General features: G+C 35.2%; 1 protein-coding gene across 2 annotated transcripts in view; it reads right to left on the bottom strand.

Annotated features, from left to right (window-relative positions):
* The window catches only part of FAM172A (family with sequence similarity 172 member A), a 409085-nt gene that overhangs the window by 293434 nt on the left and 93575 nt on the right, over positions 1 to 22076 (bottom strand). For both annotated transcript variants that reach the window (XM_018050039.1, XM_018050040.1), the window contains 2 exons: positions 6319 to 6384; positions 918 to 1109 (listed from right to left, as the gene is read on the bottom strand). In XM_018050039.1, coding sequence (XP_017905528.1) covers positions 918 to 1109; positions 6319 to 6384 — 258 coding nt within the window. The remainder of the gene's footprint in view (positions 1 to 917; positions 1110 to 6318; positions 6385 to 22076) is intronic.

The following is a 22076-nucleotide window of genomic DNA, read 5'->3' as shown; positions in this document are numbered from 1 at the left end:
TCTGCATTCATTAGTGTAGGAAATAATTCCTTACCTCTTTAATTACAAAAATAAAATAATGCAGCTCTTATACAGCATACTTGGACACATATATTCCTAAATAACTTTACGTTCCTACATTAAACTTTTATAAGTAAAGATGCCACTTTATTTTTTTTCTGAAGAAAATTTCTACTCATATGTGAAAGAAAACCAACTTTGCAAAGTTTAACTATTCATTGGAGAACTTAAGAATGAGACAGTAAAACAAATTACCAAACATTAGGATGTAACAAAGCTAGGTCAGAAAAAGCAATTTCACTACCACAGGAAAGAAAATCTTGAACACAATTTTAAAATACCAACTTCTAAAAAGTTTGAATTCAAGTAAGAATAAAATAATTCAGTAAATACTACAATTTACCATCTTGTGTTTATCTTATTTTTAAGCATTGTATTTGTGGGTTCTAAAGAGTTTTTATTTATTTATTTTTAATGACAGAAAAATGCTGAGTTATTCCAACTCTTTTTTTTTAAAGAATAAAATATTAATTTAATGTAGAAGGTTTCCTTTAGTTTCTAACTTCACTAAATCAGGTAGGTGAAGATTTATAAAAGCAGTCATTTTTTTTATAAGTATTTTCAGTAATATTGATATTTAAAAGTGATATTTCATGTAATAAGAAACAAAAAATTAGAACTGAAAATACTCATTTTAAAGATAGTATCTAAATCATTGTACACTGAAGATGTCTTTTTATTTTTTACTGTAACTCCAAAATAATGCAGAATAATCTTTCACTACAAGTAAAATGGTAACAATTTAAAGATAAGGCTATGTTTAGGAAAAATTTTTTAAAAGACACAATAAAATAATTTATAACACATAATAAAACAGCTATAAAATGCCAAAAAAATATAAAGGAAATTGCACTTACATCCATAGCTCTCTTAATAAAAGGGATCTGTGTGCCACTGTCCAGATCTTCATTTATAATAAGCCTTCTAGCCCACTGACCTGCCCTGACAACACCACTACCATGAATTAAAACCATCAGTTTCTGTGGATTTGTCAAAGCATCCTCACTCATAAAGATAAAACTCTTTGGTTCACTTTCAGTGGCATCTACCTGTAATTAAAAAAAATTAAATAATAAATAAATGTTTTTTGATCATAGACACAAATGAGAAAACAACTAGTGGTTAATATAAATTATAGAATAGCTATTACAGAATTATGGAAGTAAAAAAACTTAAAAATAAAATTAAACTATTCATTAGAGATTAACACATATAAAGTAGAGGAGCAAAAAGACATGATAGTAATTAAAATATAAAAATATGGAAAAGAATACTAGAACTATGTCTTTCTCCATTGCTTGTGAATATCAGTATTATATTATCATTACAAAAAAGAAAAATTTTTAAGTGCTTCCTATAATCTAGATACTATGCTAAATGTTTTTAAAATATTATTTCAATTAGTCACAATTCTATTAAGGTGGGACTATTATTATATTCATTTATAGACAAAGAAGTTGAGGCCTGGAGAGTTTAAATAATTCACCCAAGTCACACAGCTATTAAGCCTATAAGTCATAACAGAAATATGCTACATCTAAAATAAACAGAAAACCCAACTGGAGAATACACATATTGGAAAACCATATATTAGTGAGGAAAACTACTAAGCTTTTAACAAATGTAGGAAAGGGAACTATTTAAAAATTCAAACACCAACTGTTCTATGTAAGTGGACTTTGACATTTTATTCAGAGTGTGAACACAGGATTATATAACAAATACTTTGTGAAATAATACTATCTGTATAATTTGATAACCTTATGTACTAGTTACTTATAGAATGAAAAGTGAATATTTTTAGTTATTTTGATTATACATAAAATTTAGGTTTAAACTAGATTCAGATTTCAAAGAGTCAGAGAATTTTAGGAAAGGGTAACTTCCCAACATTTAATTACATATGCCATGACATGCCCTAAGTGGTATTTCTCATCAGCAGTGGCAAGTAACAGTGAATGGTAGACTTTGTTTGACCAGGTCAAAGCCAGAAGTTAATATCTTGACAGGTGATTGATAAACACATCCTCAAATAGAGAAGGTCAATTCATATGCTGGGCAATGCAACAGCACCTCACTTCATCAACAGTATACATTCATAAAATTATCAAAATAATAAAGAAAAAAATACCATTAAATGCCCTGGATTCCAAACAGGCTCAGTCACTACTTCTGGGACAAGACAAAAATTAAAATTTCTGTACTTCTAAAACAATCAGACTGGTCAGTAATAGATGCTAAGCCATCTGTGTACACACAGCACAAAAGGTAATTATTTTAGCAAGAAGGGCATGGCCACAGGCTTAGGGAAAAAATGCATCTTCTCAGTGAGGCCTTCTCTGACCACTCCATTTAAACACTTCCCGAAGAATTCTCTACAATCAACCTCTGTTTTATTTTCCTCCATAGCACATAATGCAACCTAATATGCTTTACTTTCTATCTGTTTATATATTTGTTTATTAACCATCTGTTCCCTCTACTAAAGTACAGGAATGCACAGACCTGTGTCTCCAGTATATTACCAGATGTACAGAAAAAAGGCAGGCACATTGTAGGCACTGAGTTATATAAGAATGAATAAACTTTTGGACTAAAGAATCTTAATCAAGCCTCACCAGTGACTTCCTTTAGATAAAAGGCATTTAACTAAACAATGTGTCCTCTTAACTTGGGTACAATACTTGACTGGCTCAGAAAGCACAAATGAAAGATTCAACTAATGCATGACTACAGAGAATCTTCAAAGAGCTACACAATGCTTAGAATCAAAATGACATAGCTATATCTTTATTAGTAGTAATTAAATATGACGTAAGAGAAGTAGGAAATACACTACCATACGTGATGTCCAGAATAAACAAGTTACTATAATATAATAATACAATAGATATTGTGACTGAAGTCACAGAGGAAGAAAAGTGGACAGGAGACAGAGCAAAACCAAATCTGAGAAGAAAAGCTCCCTTTTACCTAGGAACGTTATATGAGAACAGAGGAATCATTCAGTTAAAACAGCTTGAAAAAAGAAAGAAAGTGGTAATAAGAACAAAACAAAAATGAAAAGGCAAAGCTGTCAGTGAATAATTAAACAGAGGCCACAGAGGTTTCCAGTCACTCATTTACCAAAAAGTATGTCTAAATAGGCGCAAATCAGAGAGTCTCTTAAAGTCAGTGAGGCCTTAACAGATCCTCGAATGTATGGAAATGGATGTCTGTTTATCTTAATGAAAAAAAACCGTAGCTATAGACTTTCTAAAAGGTGCTGACCACTGTTCCTTTTTTTTATCCTACAAAGTCCCCTGAAACTAAGCACCTCAGTCAGTTTATAAAGGTGGAATTAAATTTCACAGTAATCACTTTAAAACTGGAAGGGTACTTATTTTCTGAAGATAAACATGTGCTTTTCTCATATTATGATACTGTTCAAGAATTTTTTAATGGGCAACAAGTTAAGGGAGCTATGAGCAAATGAATAAAAATTTTACTTGAACATCCAAATATGTTGATTTTAAAAATATCAGAACATTAGATTGTTTAAGGAAAAAAATGAACAATGTAATAGTATTAACGATAAAGGAGTAAAAGCAGTATTTAAGATAGTAATTGAATAATATTCATCTCAAAATAATGCAGAACTGTGAGTCTGCAGTTGATCATTTACTCTAAAGTTATTATTGCTCATTTAAAATAGAAAAATATCTAAATGAATAAAATAAAGTTTTCTTCATTAAGTCTTTATCTTTTTTTAAACTTTCTGGCTGCATCTCGTGGCATGGAAGTGTAGATCTTAGCACTTCGACCAGGGATAGAGACCACGCCTCCTGCATTGTAAGCACAGAGCCTTAACCACTGGACCACCAGGGAATCTGTAACTTAAGTTTCGAAATCACTGTTCCAAAAACATTTATCTTTTAATAATGGTAATTTACTAAGGTGAGCTTTCATTAAGGAATACACATAAAGGTCATTCCAGTGTACCGCCGCTATTATAGACAAATCAATGTCTAAGACCAATTGGTTAGTGAGCCTACACCAAACAATTCCTTGCAGTTAAAAATTCATTTTGGGATACTTATGAAACTCACTAATTTTGAAGTTTATTTAAATATGATTGAATAAATCAAATGAAAATCTGTAGTCAACTCATGTATCCAATATTCTACACAAGAGTGAAATACTAAAATTGAGAATATTTTGTACCTATTTATGTGAGGTGGAGAGTAAACGTGATCATGTTTACATGGAGAGATGATCATCACCTTTACTGGCAAATCATGGGCTTCTACAGAGTGCTATCAATCAAAAAGAATTCTTGCCTTATTAAACATTTCAACTATAAAACTAAAACTTAGTTCATCATCAGTAAAAGAAAAAAATTTGGTGGTATATCTTTAGAAAAAAAAATGACTGAACAAAAGCAAACCCCACTCTCACTGCTAGCTTTCAGATTTATGAGAACTCAGGAGAAAACTAATACTTAGGGAAGAAAAATCTCATAATTACATAAATTACATAAAATACATTATGATAACTTAAGGACAGATTAATTTTCTAAAATAAAAAAATTGTTTCTTTTTCATTTATAAAATTAGGAAATCTTTACTAACCAAATTGGTCATAATGGTTGTTATAGACCTCATACAATGAAAAGCTTTCGCTGTGTAACGTTAGATTTAAATTTAAATAAGAGGAAAATAATTCAAGTCCTTCTAAATCTAATCTCAGGCTTTCTACACAAAAATGAAACAATTATGTAACATGACAGGTATGGCCAATTATCTTGTAATTTGTTCTAGAAACCCAGGGAATTAAACTGAGTTTAAAGGTTCAATGGAACTAGAAGTATTGCAAAGGTAAAGGACTCAATACTAATTAATTGTGCTGTAACAATGGATTAACCTAAGGCTCTTTAAATATCATTCGGCAGAAGCTTCAAAAGAAATAGAATTAACAAAAAAAGGAGACTGGACAAAGTGACAAAATTCTGCCTTGACTTTCCGGAAGACCAAATTCAACACATAATTTTAATAGAGTGAGACACTAGACCTAAAGTCAAAAACAAAACAAGAGGTTTGAATCCAGAAAACAACTTTTATATTCATTCTCAAAAAAGATACTAAAATCTTGGTTTTCACATAATTCAAAAGGCAGGAAAGTTCTCAAATAAACAAGTGTTGGCCTAGTCATTACGTAGAATAATACTGCATTCACGAGTATGTCACTAGCACATAGAGCAGTGCCTGGCATCCTAAAATAAATGTTTGTTGAATGAATGAATAAATTAATAAACGATTAACAATATGGCCTAGTACTTGAGGTTATCTACAGAAAGTTAAATATAAAATAGAGATCTTTTAAAAAAAAATCAACCTATGGAAGTAATTTGGGAGGATGGATAGTATTAAAAAATTCTAAAAGCCTCCACTTGATAGTAGAATAACACTACCCAAAGAATTTTAGAATTTCATGCAAGATTTCATGGGAACGAAATTATCAACATTGTAAGTTTTGTGTCCTAAATAAATTATTTTCATGAAGTCTTTGAGGTTCATAAAGGTTGTAAAATCAGAGAACTGTCTAGGACAGTAAAGATCATCTCAGCTCGTCTACCATCATCTCACACAAAGGTTACTATTTCTTCATTCAAAACCTCAATATTTCATACTGTACACTAAAAAAAACAAAAAAAGCTCTCTTGAGAAACTGAATCTGAGAACAAATTTCAAACTTTTCCACTCTGAAATGGCAAAATATGCAAAATTTGAAAAAGAAAAAAAAAGACTTCCACTAAGGAGAGGAGTAGTGTTATGAAACAGGAGTAAATCTGGGGATGTTCAGAGGAAATAACACAGAAATGAAACATACAATTTAAAATAATCAAGAAATAATTAAAATGAAAGCAAATGTCTAATGCAAGAAAAAACACATAGGTTTACTCAAATAAACATGTAAAAATAAATTATACCAATGAAATGAGAAAGGGTAGAGGAAAGAGCAGTTTCTTTTGTGACATCATTTTCAAAAAAGACTGGAAATCAGTATTTTTTTACTTTACACTAAAGAATATTACTTTTTAAGAACTATTACATACAATGAGATGATGTATAATGACAGGTATTTAATATTATCTTTATCAATATCAAAACATTAGGATCTTAACATTTAAACTTATCACAGGTAACCTAAAACAAAAGTTTTCTTTGAATTGAAAATATTTTATTTGGAACTATAAATACTTTTAAAAATTGGACTTACTGGAATAGATATTTTTTTCAAATTACAATCCTTTTCCAGAAGCTCATATACGTACTTCGTGATGATCTAAGTAGGAAAGAAATAACATTAAAATACAATGTCATCCATTATCAAAATTCACATAAATTATTAATATTTATTGCTCTGAATGAGTATCTATCTTGGAATATTTTCATCCTAAATTAACTGATTCTTTACTGGTTTACTTCCCGCTGCTGGGTATTGAAAAACTATGGACCTTCGTACTAAGGATTGAAAGTAGTTAAACTCAAAAATACATAAACACTTTCTATTTTACAAAGCAATATTCTAAGCATATTTTCCTTTTTTTTTTTTTCAGTATTTCTAGAATTCTCTTCCCCCTATAACTTCTCCTCATGACTCTGAATCCTAACACTTCACTAGCATTCAATGAATCAAAGAGAAAAGTCAGAGGTATTCTAAACAGAAAAGGAAAACCGATCCAGGGAAGACAGGCACCAGTTAGCACTACCAGTTACAGTAGGCAGAAACATACCTCCCCAAAGATGTCTAGGTCCTAACTCCTGGAACCTGGTAATATGTTACATTGCATGGTGGCAAAAGGAACTGTGCTGATACGATTAATGTTAAGAACCCAAGATGAGGGAGATTCTCCTGGATTATCTAAGTGGGCCCAATTTAATCATATAAATCCTAATAAGTAAAAGATTACAGAAGAACAGTATGTCACAAAGATGCAAAGTGAGAAGGCCTTAAAGGCTGTTGCCAGTTTTGAAGACGCAAGAGGGAAACAACGAGCAAGGAAATCAGGTAGCCTTTAAAAGGCAGGATAAATCTCAGTTCAGAGTCAGGAAGAAAACAAGACCTAGGTCCTACTCTTGGAAGGAACTGGTTTCTGCCAACAACTCAAAGAAGCAGTAACTGGATTCATTCCCTAGAGACTACAGACAGAAACAGCCTGTCCAGTACCTTGAGTTTAGGCCAGTGACATGCATACTGAACTTCTGGCCCCAAGAACTGCATGATAATATACCTGTACTGTTTTACTTTATGGTAAGTTGTTACAGCAGCAATAGAAAACTAATATACTATTTCTATTAAGGAAAGTAAAGAGAGTGAAGAAAGAAATGTCTGGAATAAAAATGATGATTTAATACACTTTAATGGAGCAGAGACATTACTTTGCCGACTAAGGTCCGTCTAGTCAAGGCTATGGTTTTTCCAGTGGTCATGTATGGATGTGAGAGTTGGACTGTGAAGAAGGCTGAGCGCCGAAGAATTGATGTGTTTGAACTGTGGTGTTGGAGAAGACTCTTGAGAGTCCCTTGGACTGCAAGGAGATCCAACCAGTCCATCCTAAAGGAGATCAGTCCTGGGTGTTCACTGTAAAGACTGATGTTGAAGCTGAAACTCCAGTACTTTGGCCACCTCATGAGAAGAGTTGACTCACTGGAAAAGACTCTGATGCTGGGAGGGATTGGGGGCAGGAGGAGAAGGGGACGGCAGAGGATGAAGATGCCTGGATGGCATCACTGACTCGATGGACATGAGTCTGAGTGAACTCCAGGAGACGGTGATGAACAGGGAGGCCTGGCGTGCTGCGATTCATGGGGTCGCAAAGAGTCAGACATGACTGAGCGACTGAACTGAACTGAATGGTCAGTTTAAGAAGTGTTCCAAAATATCTTGAATCATCTATGCATACTATCTCAGGTAATAATTTTAGCAGCAGCATAATTAAAAGTCAAATTTTATGAAACAAAATCAGATTTTTTCTTTTTTTAGAAAATTAAGATTGCTTTGGTGTTGTCTTCTGTAATCTAAACTAAGATTCCCTATCCTGCTTTCTCTAAGAAGTTCAAACTCCCTCCTTCTCTGTATACATATTCATTCATTTTAGAAACAGTATATTAGATGTGTGCTAGAACAGCTTTATCTTGGCTGATTAAAGTAATTTCAAAAGCTATGTCACTAAACTATCAATAGAACTAGGCAATAATCTATTAGTTATTAATTGAAGAGCACCCCAATGGCAGAAAGTTTAGAGGAACTAAAGAGCTTCTTGATGAGGGTGAAGGAGGAGAGTGAAAAGGCCGGCTTAAAACTTAACATTCAAAAAAACTAAGATTGTGGCATCTGGTCCCATCACTTCCTGGCAAACAGAAGAGGAAAGAGTGGAAGTGGTGACAGATTTTATTTTCTTGGGCTCCAAAATCACTGTGGATGGTGATTGAAGCCACGAAATTAAAAGACGCTTGTTCCTTGGATGAAAAGCTATGACAAACCTAGACAACATATTAAAAAGCAAAGATATCACTTTGCCAACAAAGGTATGTTTACTTAAAGCTATGGTTTTTCCAGTAATCATGCATGGGTGTGAGAGCTGGACCATAAAGAAGGCTGAGTGCTGAAGAACTGATGCTTTCGAACTGTGGTGCTGAAGAAGACTCTTGAGAGTCCCTTGGACTGCAAGATCAAACCAGTGAATCCTAAAAGGAAATACACTCTCCATGTTCATTGGAATGACTGATGCTGAAGCTGAAGCTCCAAAGTTTGGCCACCAGATGCAAAGAGCTGACTGATCGGAATAGACCCTAATGCTGGCAAAGATTGAGGACAGGAGGAGAAGGGGGTGACAGAGGATGAGATGGTCAGATAGCATCACTGACTCAGTGGACATGAGTTTGAGCAAGCTCTGGGACATGGTAAGGAACAGGGAAATCCAGCGTGCTGTAGACCATGGGGTTGCAAAGAGTCGGAGATGACTTAGTGACTGAACGACTAACAACTTGTTTTTCATGCAGAATTTAAAATTATGCTCATTATACCTCTGCCAGAAAGTGGCAGTATTATAGACCTGAAAGAGTCAAATAAATATGTGTAGGAGGAAATATGCATGAAATTATATAATGGGTTACAACTTCAAGAGAAATGGTTTAAGTAAATGAGATTAGCTTAAATGAGTGGGTTATCGTTTCTAAAAATTTCCTTCTATGAAATCATAAAATATCCTTACATTTAAAGCAACAATAGAACCAGTCAAACTGAACTCAAACTCAAATGAATTCCAAACTATGCAAAATACTTATAAGACATAATTTGATAATTAAAAAACTATCTTGGCAGGTTGTGCCTTATGTAAATACAAAATACATAGTATAGTTAATTCTCAATTTCATACTACAATATAAAACAAAAAAATTCAAAACTGGTTACACTGACTTTGAAAAACTTTATAGGGCAAGTATTTGTTCTAATAAAACCATACATCAAGCAGAGTTGGAGAAACTCTACCTAACTTGCCCAATTTGCTTTGCTCTCCAAGTTCTGACTGCAGAAAAAAGCAACCATAGACTAAACCATTTATCTGATAAGCAGTTCTCTCTGCTTGGGATGTTCTCCTCCACCCTAGTCATCCTTTAAGAAATAGATCGCATGTCAGCTACTTTAGGTGACTTTTTCCTGCCTCCTCCCAACCCCTCAAGGTAAGACAAAATGTCCCACCTCTATGGTCCTCTGGACATGCCTGGCAATTTGAGTATGATATTATTGGCTTGTCTGTTACCTGACTAGTCTGAGAATACTAAAATTTAAGCACCTCACCTTATTCTTCCTTGTATCCAAACAGGATAGTGTCGGATACATTGAAAGTACTTTAACACAGTATACAAATTCTCTTCACTGTTCATTCTGTCTACATCCTTCTAGGGAGATAACTGTTTCAGATTTTTTTAAAAAGCCTTCTAACTGCTGAATTGAGGCTTAAAAAGAAACAGCAGGATTCATAGCCTTACAGCTTAAGAAGGACCGCAGTCTGCATTTAGAAAAGCCAACAAGTGAAAAGATAATTTTTAAAAAAAGATGAAAAAGGTATCTCTGCCCAAATGTAATCTGTGTTCAAATATTCACTAAAATCATTGTTTTCAGTGAAGTCTGTACAGGGGAAAGAAAAGGCTTAAGAGACTAAGATGAATGAGCTAAAGTAAAATCTTCATTCTAATAAGAAACAAGGGAATTTCTGGTTTTCTGGTCTGAAATAGGAAGAACTTGAAAATAGTCACTCCTAGTAACAAAAAGAAAAAAAGCTCAACAAACTGAAAACCAACGATTCTTCTTAGATCCATCAGAAAACTGAGATCACAGAGCAAACTGCTTCCCCGAAAACTGGACAAATAGGTAGTTGCAGAGAATCAGGACTTACTGGTAACAAAAGCCCAGGAGCAGAAGTGTTGGCTAAAGCGAGTCCTGGGGTAGGAACACTTTCAACTATAATTGATTAATTTCTGGAGGTTCAGTATGAATACTAGCTTAAGAACAAAAAACTAGGAGAAGGCTCAGCCTTAAAGAAGGATTCTGAAACTTCTATGAGTTGTACCTCTACAAGCCTCACCAGGTTCTCACTATGAAGATTAGAGAAAACTTCTCACCTCTTTCTGGCAGAAGAAGAAAAGAAATGATTTAACAATACTACTGAACTCTGTTCTCCTTAATAAGGCCTAGCCACAAGGAGAACCATTTCACTAGAGCCTAACTGACATAGCGGAAGCAAAAGATTCACTAAAAGACTGAGACCTAATCATAGGACTACAGAAAGTTCCCCCCCCCCACCCCTCCCCACATTACCATCATATCAATAGGGTCCCTTTAAAATAACAAGGAATGAGATATGGCTAAAAGAACTGCAAGGTTCACCCCTATTTAAGATCTCCAGGAACACTTAAAGACAACAGGGAAAACAGAAACAAAGATAGAAGAAAAAACTTTAGCCTTGGCCACAAGAGCTATAGCAAACAGGAAACACAGACTGACTCCTAGCCAGATAAACATAACACTTTATACTAAAGATATATCTACCAAAGTTCCTTTTACTCAATACACCATGTACAACTTTCAACAACAAAAAAAATGACCAGAAACACTAAAAGGCAAAAAGAAACAACCTGAAGAGACAAATCAAGCACCAGAAAATGTGTAATTATCAGAATTGGGATTTAAAACAATAATAAGCCATATGCCAAAGGATTCATTGAAAAAGCTGAGAACATTAAAGAACATGTGAGTAACATAAGCTGAGAGTTGAAAACTCTTACGAAAGAATCAAAAGAAAATGTTAGATCAAAAACACTGTTAAACCAAAATGAAGAATGCCTTTGATGGGGTCATGAGTAAACTAGACATGGCCAAGAAGAAAATCAAAGAGTTTTAAGATATAACAGTGGACACTTTCAAAACTGAAATGCAGAGAGGGAAAAAAATATGGAACAGAATATCTGAGAATCGAAGAATAATTACAAAATGTTTAACATATGCATAATAGTAATACCAGAAAAAGAAAGAAAAGAACAGAGGAACTATTTGACATAATAATGGCTGAGAATACTCCAAAATCAATGACAGACACAAAACCACAGACTTGAGTGATCCAAAGGACTCCAAGAAGGATAAATACCAAAGCTACACCTGGCCATATAATATTAAAACTGCACAAAACCAAACCCAAAGAGAAAACCTGGAAAGAAGCCAGACCAGAGGTCTGGAGAGATCTGGAGGAGAAAGGGATGTGGGAAACTTTTCCAACAGAGGAAAAAGGCAAGAATTACACCAGACTTCTCTTAGGAACCACGTGCCCAAGAAGAAAGCAGACTGAAATATTCAAAACATTTAAAGAAGAAAGAGTCACCAATCTAAAATTCTATATCCAGTGAACTTATCCTTCAAAGGTGAGAAATAAAGACTTTCCCAGACAAAAAATGAGGGATTTTTTTGCAAGCAGATCTACCATAAGAAATGTTAAAATAAGTTATTCAGAAAGAAAGAAAGGAAGTCATGTAGGTCAGAAACTAGGATGTACATAAAGGAAGGGAGGGTATTAGAAAGGAATATATTAATGTAAAATAATTTTTAAAATTGTTCTTATTTTTAATTTACCTAACAGATAAAAGTTTGTTGAAAGTAACAGCAACAATGCTTTTAATAAGAAAAATGAATGACAACAAGACTGTAAGGTACGGAAGGGAGAAGCTGAGAATAATCGGATAGAAGGTACTCACACTACCCAAGAAGTCGTACAGAAGTATTTGAAAGAAAAACTGGAAAGAAAAAAAAAATCACTACACCTGATATTTTTTCTGGATTCCTTTTGATTCCTAAGAAGTAGCCATACAGCTAAAATTAAATGAATCCACAATGGAAGACACAGGAAGCAATTCTGAGATTATACATTCATGAAATAGATCCCTGAGCTACCCACAGAATAATGTTCTCTAAGAAGAGTGGTCAAACGAGACTTTTTTCTAGCTCAGGATTTCTCTACCTAAAGATGAAAGAAAGTTTAAAAGAAAGCGCAGTGGCAACCAAAGAAATAGGTTGTGGGAAGAAGGAATATGAAGTGTGATAAAAATTAATGCTCAATGGTGGACTTCCAACAGCATGTGTATATTCATCCTGCAATAATTATTAGCTTGGGACTTAGAAGCATTTATAATAAAGATCCACCCTATAAGCTACCTATTTAAAAAACAACAGCATCTTTTTCTCTTAATGTCCTATTTAACCTAACTATACATCCTATCCTAGCTCTCTCCTAGGAAGGGATGGAGGCAGGGGAGGAAATAAGGAAGGAGAGATGGAGGAAGGGAGAAACAGAAGGAAAGCAGGCAGAAGAAAAAAGAAAGTCTTCATAATTAAGGTTTGATACTGTTCAATAATGTCAGTGTGGCAAAGGGCTACTCTGGCATCTTTACATTAAAGAGGCTATGATATGAATGGTGATGAGTTGTCTAATTAGAACTAAACCACATTTACCCTGGGTACACATTCTCTTAAATCAGAACTACATACTAAATTTCACTAGAATTATCTCCAACTCATCCTTACTTTTCCCCTTAAAACCTTTTATACTTCATTCTTGATGGGTACAAGCTAAACTTTTAAAAAGTCTTTTGAAGTAACTGCTTTTTCAGCATATCTTTGAAATAAATTTCATTCCTCCAACTTCCAATTAACATTCCTTGGCGTTCTTAGTCTGTATCCCCAGCTGTCCCTCATTTAGATCAGCTTCAGATCATTTGCTCTCACATTTCCCTTTTACCTGCTCTAAAGAAAAGTCATTATTTTTCTAATCCATCCTTACTTTCCTGTAGACAGATTCTTAAGTAACTTAGACCAACAGACTTGTAAGTGTATCCAGCTAACTACTGATATCTTCTCTTTCAAATTTATTTATTTTAATTGGAGGCTAATTACTTTACAAAATTGTGGTGGTTCTTGCCATACTCTCTTATGGATTTCACAGGCAACTCAAAGTTACTATGTTCAAAACTGACTCATCTATATGTCTCCAAACCTATTCCTCCTCCAGTGTGTGTTCATCCACTCTGCAGATGGTACTACCATCCACCTCAATGCTCAAGGTAGAAGCCTAAATGGGTTAACTCCTTCTTCATCCTCCCCTTGCAATCAATCGTCAAATTCCTCAAGCTAATCATGGAAGAGCTCCATATCTCCCCATCTCTGCCAGCACCATTCCAGGTCATTCAAGTCCATCAACAGGTTACTATCTCTTCTTGGGCTGCTTCTGTCACCTCCTTCTGCTATATCTATTATGGAAGATCTTCCTCCAGACCTTATTTTCTGTTAGCAGACATCCTTTACAATGCAGACTTCAAGATTCCCAGTGCGATAAGGATAGGACCTCAAAGATTAAAATCAGCATGCCTTACCAGATCTGGCCCCTGCCGACTTGTCACATTTCATCCGATAGCCCTCTTTCTTCATTCTCCATATTGTGTAGCCACACTGCCCTTTTTTTTTTTTTTAATTCTCAGATGTATCAGGATCTTTTTAACCTCAGAGCCTTTGCAAATAATGTTGATTTGCTGGGAATGCTTGTTCCATTCTTTGCTCATTCAGCTTCAACATCCTCCTTGTCTGACCCTGAATCCATCCTCAAAGAATCTTGCATTCCTCCTACTTAATACTTAGATTATTAATAAAGTCTTTCCCAAGCTCTGTCTGTACCACTAGACTTAAAGCTTTTGGAAGAGGAGCATTTGTCTTAGGCTGAATGTCTAGGGCCTAGCTCATATAATGACAATCAAATATTTTTTGGAATAGACAGTAATAATAATAGAAGACACATGCATAGCACCCACAGTAACATAACTTCCATTAATAAATCTCCACTCCCTTAATCTTCACAACAACCCAATAAAGGAAGAAACCGAAACATTTAAAAGTTTAGATAGCTTACACAGCTAAAAAGTCGAGAGTTTGGATGGGAAACTAGGCAATCTGTCTGTCCGGGAGTCTAGAATCTTTCTTCTGGACATATATTCCATCTCCTCTGTTACGTAGTCAATAAAGATGCTAACGGAGAGTGGGACGACAAACTGAAATTAAAGGCCTATTAGGAGCTTAACACCAGCAGGCAAGAACAGAAACAAAAGAGGACATTTAAGGTAGGCAAAGTAAAAACAGTAACTTTAACTGCCTGAATTAGGCACTCTTAGGGGGTCAGCAAATAAAGAAAGCTCTTTTGGATGTATAATGAAGTCAATGGACTCTTCTCAGACAGTATTTTTTTTTAAGTTAATAAAATACACAGGATTACCAAGGGAACCAATTATAGTGGAATACAGTTCAATTTTTTTAAATTCCAGATCTTTGATATATTGTTACATATGTCCTTCCTTACCAATGCACTTTATATATATCTAAAACTATAGTTTTATCATCTAAAAACAGGTTATTTCTGTGAAAAACTCCTAAAACTGCTAATATTACTATTTTTATATATATATAAATTTACAAGAAAAAGAAATGTAGCTTAGAGGTTAGTAAAATAAAGATGTAACTTTTATCCCACTGAGGTTCACAGACTCCAGTCCCTAAATCTTATCCTCCGGGGTTAAGAATTCCTGGCCTAAACAGCATACCTGCTGCAGGTGATTGGGCCACGGGACTGGAAAAGGTCAATTTTCATTCCAATCCAAAGAAAGGCAATGCAAAAGAATGCTCAAACTACCACACAATTGCACTCATCTCACACACTAGTAAAGTAATGCTCGAAATTCTCCAAGCCAGGCTTCAGCAATACGTGAACAGTGCACTTCCAGATGTTCAAGCTGGTTTTAGAAAAGGCAGAGGAACCAGAGATCAAATTGCCAACATCCACTGGATCATCGAAAAAGCAAGAGAGTTCCAGAAAAACATCTATTTCTGCTTTATTGACTATGCCAAAGCCTTTGACTGTGTGGATCACAATAAACTGTGGAAACTTCTGAAAGAGATGGGAATATCAGACCACCTGACCTGCCTCTTGAGAAATCTGTATGCAGGCCAGGAAGCAACAGTTAGAACTGGACATGGAACAACAGACTGGTTCCAAATAGAAAAAGGAGTACACCAAGGCTGTATATTGTCACCCTGCTTATTTAACTTATATGCAGAGTACATCATGAGAAATGCTGGGCTGGAAGAAGCACAAGCTGGAATCAAGACTGTTGGGAGAAATATCAATAACCTCAGATATGCAGATGCTGCTAAGTCGCTGCAGTCGCGTCCAACTCTGTGCGACCCCAGAGACAGCAGCCCACCAGGCTCCCCCATCCCTGGGATTCTCCAGGCAAGAACACTGGAGTGGGTTGCCATTTCCTTCTCCAATGCATGAAAGCGAAAAGTGAAAGAGAAGTCGCTAAGTCATGTCCAACTCTTAACGACCCCATGGATTGCAGCCTACCAGGCTCCTCCGTCCATGGGATCTGCCAAGCAAGAGTACTGGAGTGGGGTGCCATTGCCTTCTCCGATATGCAGATGACACCACCCTTATGGCAGAAAGTGAAGAAGAACTAAAGAGCCTCCTGATGAAAGTGAAAGAGGAGAGTGAAAAAGTTGGCTTAAAGCTCAACATTCAGAAAACGAAGACCATGGCATTCAGTCCCATCACTTCATGGCAAATAGTAAGGAAACAGTGGAAACAGTGGCTGACTTTATTTTTCTGGTCTCCAAAAATCACTGCAGATGGTGACTGCAGCCATGAAATTAAAAGACGCTTACTCCTTGGAAGGAAAGTGATGACCAACCTAGACAGCATATTAAAAAGCAGAGACATTACTCTGCCAAAAAAGGTCTGTCTAGTCAAGGCTATGGTTTTTCCAGTGGTCATGTATGGATATGAGAGTTGGACTATAAAGAAAGCTGAGCACAGAAGAATTGATGTTTTTGAACTGTGGTGTTGGAGAAGTCTCTTGAGAGTCCCTTGGACTGCAAGGAGATCCAACCAGTCCATCCTAAAGGAGATCAGTCCTGGGTGTTCACTGTAAAGACTGATGTTGAAGCTGAAACTCCAGTATTCTGCCCACCTGATGCAAAGAGCTGACTCATTTGAAAAGACCCAGATGCTGGGAAAGATTGAGGGCAGGAAGAGAAGGGGACGACAGAGGACAAGATGATTGGATGGCATCACTGACTCAATGGTCATGAGTTTGGGTGAACTCTGGGAGTTGGTGATGGACAGGGAGGCCTGGAGTGCTTCGGTTCGTGGGGTCACAAAGAGTCAGACACAAATGAGTGACTGAACTGAACTGGGCATGAAATGCTAGAGCCCAATTTTTCCTATTACTTTTAATAACAAGATCTATGCTTCAAAAACTAGAAGAATTATGAATCCATGGTTCTTCAAGTCAGTACTCCATATAAAACCATCACTATGTCAGGCATCTAGGTAAAGAATTTCACTAACTTTTCATGATCTCCTCCTCTTTGCTTTTCACTCTGTTAAAGCAGATGTCTATAAAAACAATCTCAAAGGCCTGAATGGCATTGGGGTGATGTATATAAACATGCTCAAGGTGGTGCTAGCAGTAAAAAATCCACACGCTAATGCAGGAGATGCAGGTTCAATCCCTGGGTCGGGAAGATCCCTGGAGAAGGGCATGGTAACCCACTCCAGTATTCTTGACTGGAGAATCCCATGGACAGAGAAGGCTGGCAGGCTATAGTCCATGGGGTCTCAAAGTGTTGGACATGACTTAAGTGAGTTAGCAAGCACACAAGGAAACACACTGCCATTCACATATTGAAGGTATACCAACACATGAAGATAAAAGGTTTAATAATAGATATCAGCAAGCCAAAAAAAGAAACAAGTGTAAATCAAATATTATATATGCAAAATAAATTTCTTATAAATTATTTACTCTACTTAAGGAAGTACATTCACATAAAGAATAAGACTATACCATGGCTAGGGACAAAAAAATAAAAATAAGCTAGACTAATAAACTCAGAGTAGCCTTTGCTGTGTCATCTTAATTTGTGAAACTAAATAAATATCAGTCACTACACTGTAGCTTAAAACTTGCCTCTGTATTCTTTCTCAAAGCAGGGTAACTATTCCCTACAATGACAGCAGGAATTGAAAACCATACTAATTTTACCACTCTCCACTTATCTTTACACATGCAGAGTTTCAACTTTCAACATGAAAGTTGGTTTTTGAGTGAAAATAGGGGACACGTCTGTTGAACATAATGCTATGGATTCTGCTGGTAACTACCATTCTAAGAAAGATGGCCTATCTTAAATCAGGAGAAACTCTTTCGTAACGTGTCCACTGGAGGGAAAGGAAGACACATTTCCTTCAATCTTCCTGTTTCTACTATTTTATAAGCCAAAAAAAATGTATAAGAAATTGTTAGAGTTCAGCATTAGTTAAATTACTAGTATTTGGATTTTCCCTTTCACTATTAACAAATAAACAAGTGTATAAAATATATTCAACTGTTTCAGAGAGTGTAAAACAGGAGATAATAAATCTGCGATACCTGAGAGAACGAAAGCAAAGAGGATGAGCCCCCAGCATCACTGTGGTTTTCTGCCTAAAGGCCATTTCTGGACTTTGGCCCAGGGAGGAGGAACCCAGGCCTCACCTAAAGAAAAGTAGATTTGAGCTCAGGGAAACTGAGGTCACTGGAACTTGCAGGGCATAATACCAGAGATTACGCAGGAAATTATGCAGAAAAAAAGCAACAGAAATCTACAAATGAATTCCTGTCTTTGACTCTGCTGTTTGCATAGGGTTAAACTCCCAAAAAGTGAGAGTAAGAAAACTGCTAAGAAAAAAGAAAAAAATTGAAAGATAATTCAAAGAGCTTTTATAAGGCTCTGAGATGTCTGAGGTAAAACCAGCCAGGGTGAAAAGTCTTCTTCACTGAGTACTTAGGGGTATCTAGTAGTGACCCAAGAAGGGAGACACTTTAGGGTCAAAGGCTCTCAGAAGAGAGCTATACTATCCCAAGTGGAACAGTTGCTCAAGAGCTATTGTAACTTAGCCATAAACGAAGTTCACAAATGAGCAATTCCACAATAAATCTAACTGTTCTTGAAACAAAACTGAAAGTTTTTTAAAGGCAGACAACAAATTGCAGACACTCAGCATAACGTTCACCATCCAATACAAATTACAACGGACATTCACAGAAATAGGAAAATGTGATCTATAACTGGGAGTGAAATCAGTCAATAAAAATAGACCTAGAAATGATAAAGATGATGATAAAATTAAGAGACAAGCACCTTCAATTGGATATTACAGAAAAGTATTTTTCAGGATGCAAAGGGAAATATAAATATTGATTTAATGAGAAAAGAAATGGATTTTTAAAAAAGAACCAAAGATTGTAACTGCTGAGAACTGAAAAACACAGCATCTGAAATAAAAAATTCTGTGAATAGGGTTAACATCTGATTAAACCTTGCCAAGGAATAGATGAGAGAATGTAAAGGTAGAGCAATAAAAGCTGTCCAAAATGCAAGAGAGAAAAAACTGAAATAGTAAACTTCACTGAAGCACAATGAGAAGGACAATGAGAAGTAGCTTAACATACATGTTATTCTGAGTGACTGGAAAAGACCCTGATGCTGGGAAAGATTGAGGGCAGGAGGAGAAGGGGAGCGACAGAGGATGAGATGGACGGATGGCATTGCTGACTCAATGGACACAAGTTTGAGCAAACTCAAGGAGACAGTGAAGGACAAGGAAGCCTGGTGTGCTGCAGTTCATGGGATAGCAAAGAATCAGACACGACTGAGCGACTGAAAAAGAAAAACAACAACTGGAGTACGGAGTCGGGGTGCTGTGAGTCAGAGGGGAGTGAAGAAACATTTTTAAAAGTAATGGCAGATCATTTTTTAGATTTGATAAAAAACTATAAATGCACATATCCAAGAAGCTTAACAAAGAAGATAATGAAGCAAAGAACCCCAAAGCACATTCATAATCAGATTGCTGAAAATTAGTAATAAAGAGAAAATCTCTAAAGCAGCCAGAGAAAGCAACACATTGCATAGAGGAAATTAAAGATAAGAAATACTGCTAACTGTTCAACAGAAAAAACTGCAAACCAAAAGAAAATGAGGAAACATCTTCAGAATAACCCAAGGGGGGAAAATACCCCACACCTAAAATTCTACAGAAACTGAAAATATCCTTAAGAAATGAAGACAAAATAAAGACCTTTCTACACAAACAAAAGCCAAGAAAATTAACTGCCAGCAGACTGGTACTAAAAATATTATAAAATGTCCTTTACGCTAAAGAAAATTATTCCAGATGGAAACTCAGATATAGGGCAAAATGAAAGTATAATTTTACAAGGCTCTCCCTATTATTATTTGAAGTGGTATAATCTGAAGATAAACTATAGCAAGTTAATGATGAATACTGTAAACCCCATAGTAACCATTAATAAAATAAAAAGGTATGGTAAATAAGCCAAAAGAGGAGATGAAGTAGATTACTACCAATATAATACATTCAGTTAGATTTATTACTTTTAGCTAAAGTTTTTTCTTATGAGTAAAAAGATGATCCTCTACTGAAGTCTATAGAATACACTAACCATTTGCCTATTTTTGTACCAACATTAATTATACAGTTTCTCCATGTACAAAACTAAAGGATCTCAGGATACAGGCATTCTAGAAATGTGATAAACACTATTCTGCAAAAAAAAAAAAAAAAGATTTCTACTTAAATATAATTTTTACCAAACATAAATATTAATTTTGGTCAGTTCGATCTGATAATATCAAAAGAATGGGACTCACCAAAATTTTAAATTAAGGTTCAATGGTATAAATCTTTTCTCAGAGTATGAGAACATAACTTTTCATTTGTGAAACAATTCAAGACCTTTAAAAAAATCTATTGCAGTTTAGAAAAGACCTGACAGGAAAAAAACTGTTTCTATTTCTAAAATCCATATAAGAAAAATCCACCTTTCTAATGATTCCCACACAATTTCAGAAGTAAACTTTAAAGGCTTATATATTGCTTATATATGCTAAAGAGATTAGTTATCAACAAAATACAAAACTTCATAAAGTAGAAAAAAAACTCAGTGTTTTGACTTAACAAAAGCAAACTCAAAACAACCTTAAATATATAATATGTAACTTCAGTGGTATCTGAAAGCTATTTTATTATATAAAATATTTTCTTTTGGCAAGCCTCACCAGCTGGTACCACGTGCCCAGAGAGACAGCTGTTTTTCAGTTTTCCTATCTCAGCACGTTTCCAACTGTCAGTTCTAACTGTATGCAATCCCACAGTGACAGAATACTTTAAGAGAAATGGCTCATTAACTGCGAATCTACAAAGTCCACTCTCTTCAGTGAATTCAAATTAAAACCCACAGACTTGCTAGCTCATAACAGAATTCCCCACACATTTTTTGTTGTTGTTCTTTTGCACTGCAGACTTAAAATATTCATGCCATCTACTATAAAATTTTTTGCTCAATCCTGTAAATGTACTGACATAAAATGTTAGTGGAAGTATGTCTTGAAAACTCATGAATGATAAAACTATTTTTTTAAAAATGAGAACTTCCGAATTCCTTTACAATGTAAGTGGCTTACAATTTTGCAGAAAGACTAGCTTGAACAATAAAGTTCATATTTAACATATATAATAGGTTCTTAGAAAATTCCCAGTAACAACGCTAAGAACAGACCAACCTTACAGGTCTCTAAGAATCAGATGAGATAATGTATATAAAAAAACTTAAAATGAAAAAGAAAGTCAGCTTTTAAGTGTGAAGTGTTTTTACTATCAATACAAGTAAACCACTTTTAAAAATTATTTGGCAAGAATATAAAAAAATAAGCGTGGACTATGTGAGGCAGATGCATATCAAAGCTATGTATACCAAGAGCATATCACTTGATAATAACCACAGTAATTCCAGAAAGTGGAAACCTTGTACACTGTTGGTGAGAATACAAAATGGTGCGGCCACTCTAAAAAATAGCAGAGAGGTGCCTAAGAAAGTTAAAAATGAATTACCATATGACCTGGTAATCCCACTTCTGAGTATATATCCAAAGGAATGAAAATCAGAATCTCAAAGAACTATCTGCCCTTTCATATTCATGACAACACTATTCACAACAGCCAAGAAACAACCCGAATGTCCAAAGATGGAGGAATGAGTTCGTAGAGAAGGTGTGGTATAGATACCTAGGCTGAAATGTTATTCAGCCTTTAAGAAGAAGGAAGTCCTGCCATATAGGACGACACTGATGAACTTGGAGGACATCATGCCAAGCGAAGTCAGTCAGTCACAAAAGGACCAATATGGCATGATTCCACCTATATGAAGTTATCCAAAGTAGTCAAACTCAGAGAAACAGGGAGTAAAACTATAGTTTCCAGGGGCTGAGGGGGAAACTGAAGTGAAACATGACTGTTCAATGGTCATATAGTTCCAGCC

Source organism: Capra hircus, chromosome 7 (genome assembly GCF_001704415.2).
Source record: "Capra hircus breed San Clemente chromosome 7, ASM170441v1, whole genome shotgun sequence".
Taxonomy (NCBI): domain Eukaryota; kingdom Metazoa; phylum Chordata; class Mammalia; order Artiodactyla; family Bovidae; genus Capra; species Capra hircus.
Note: the sequence above shows the minus strand (reverse complement) of the source record. Positions and strands in the feature narration are given on the sequence as shown.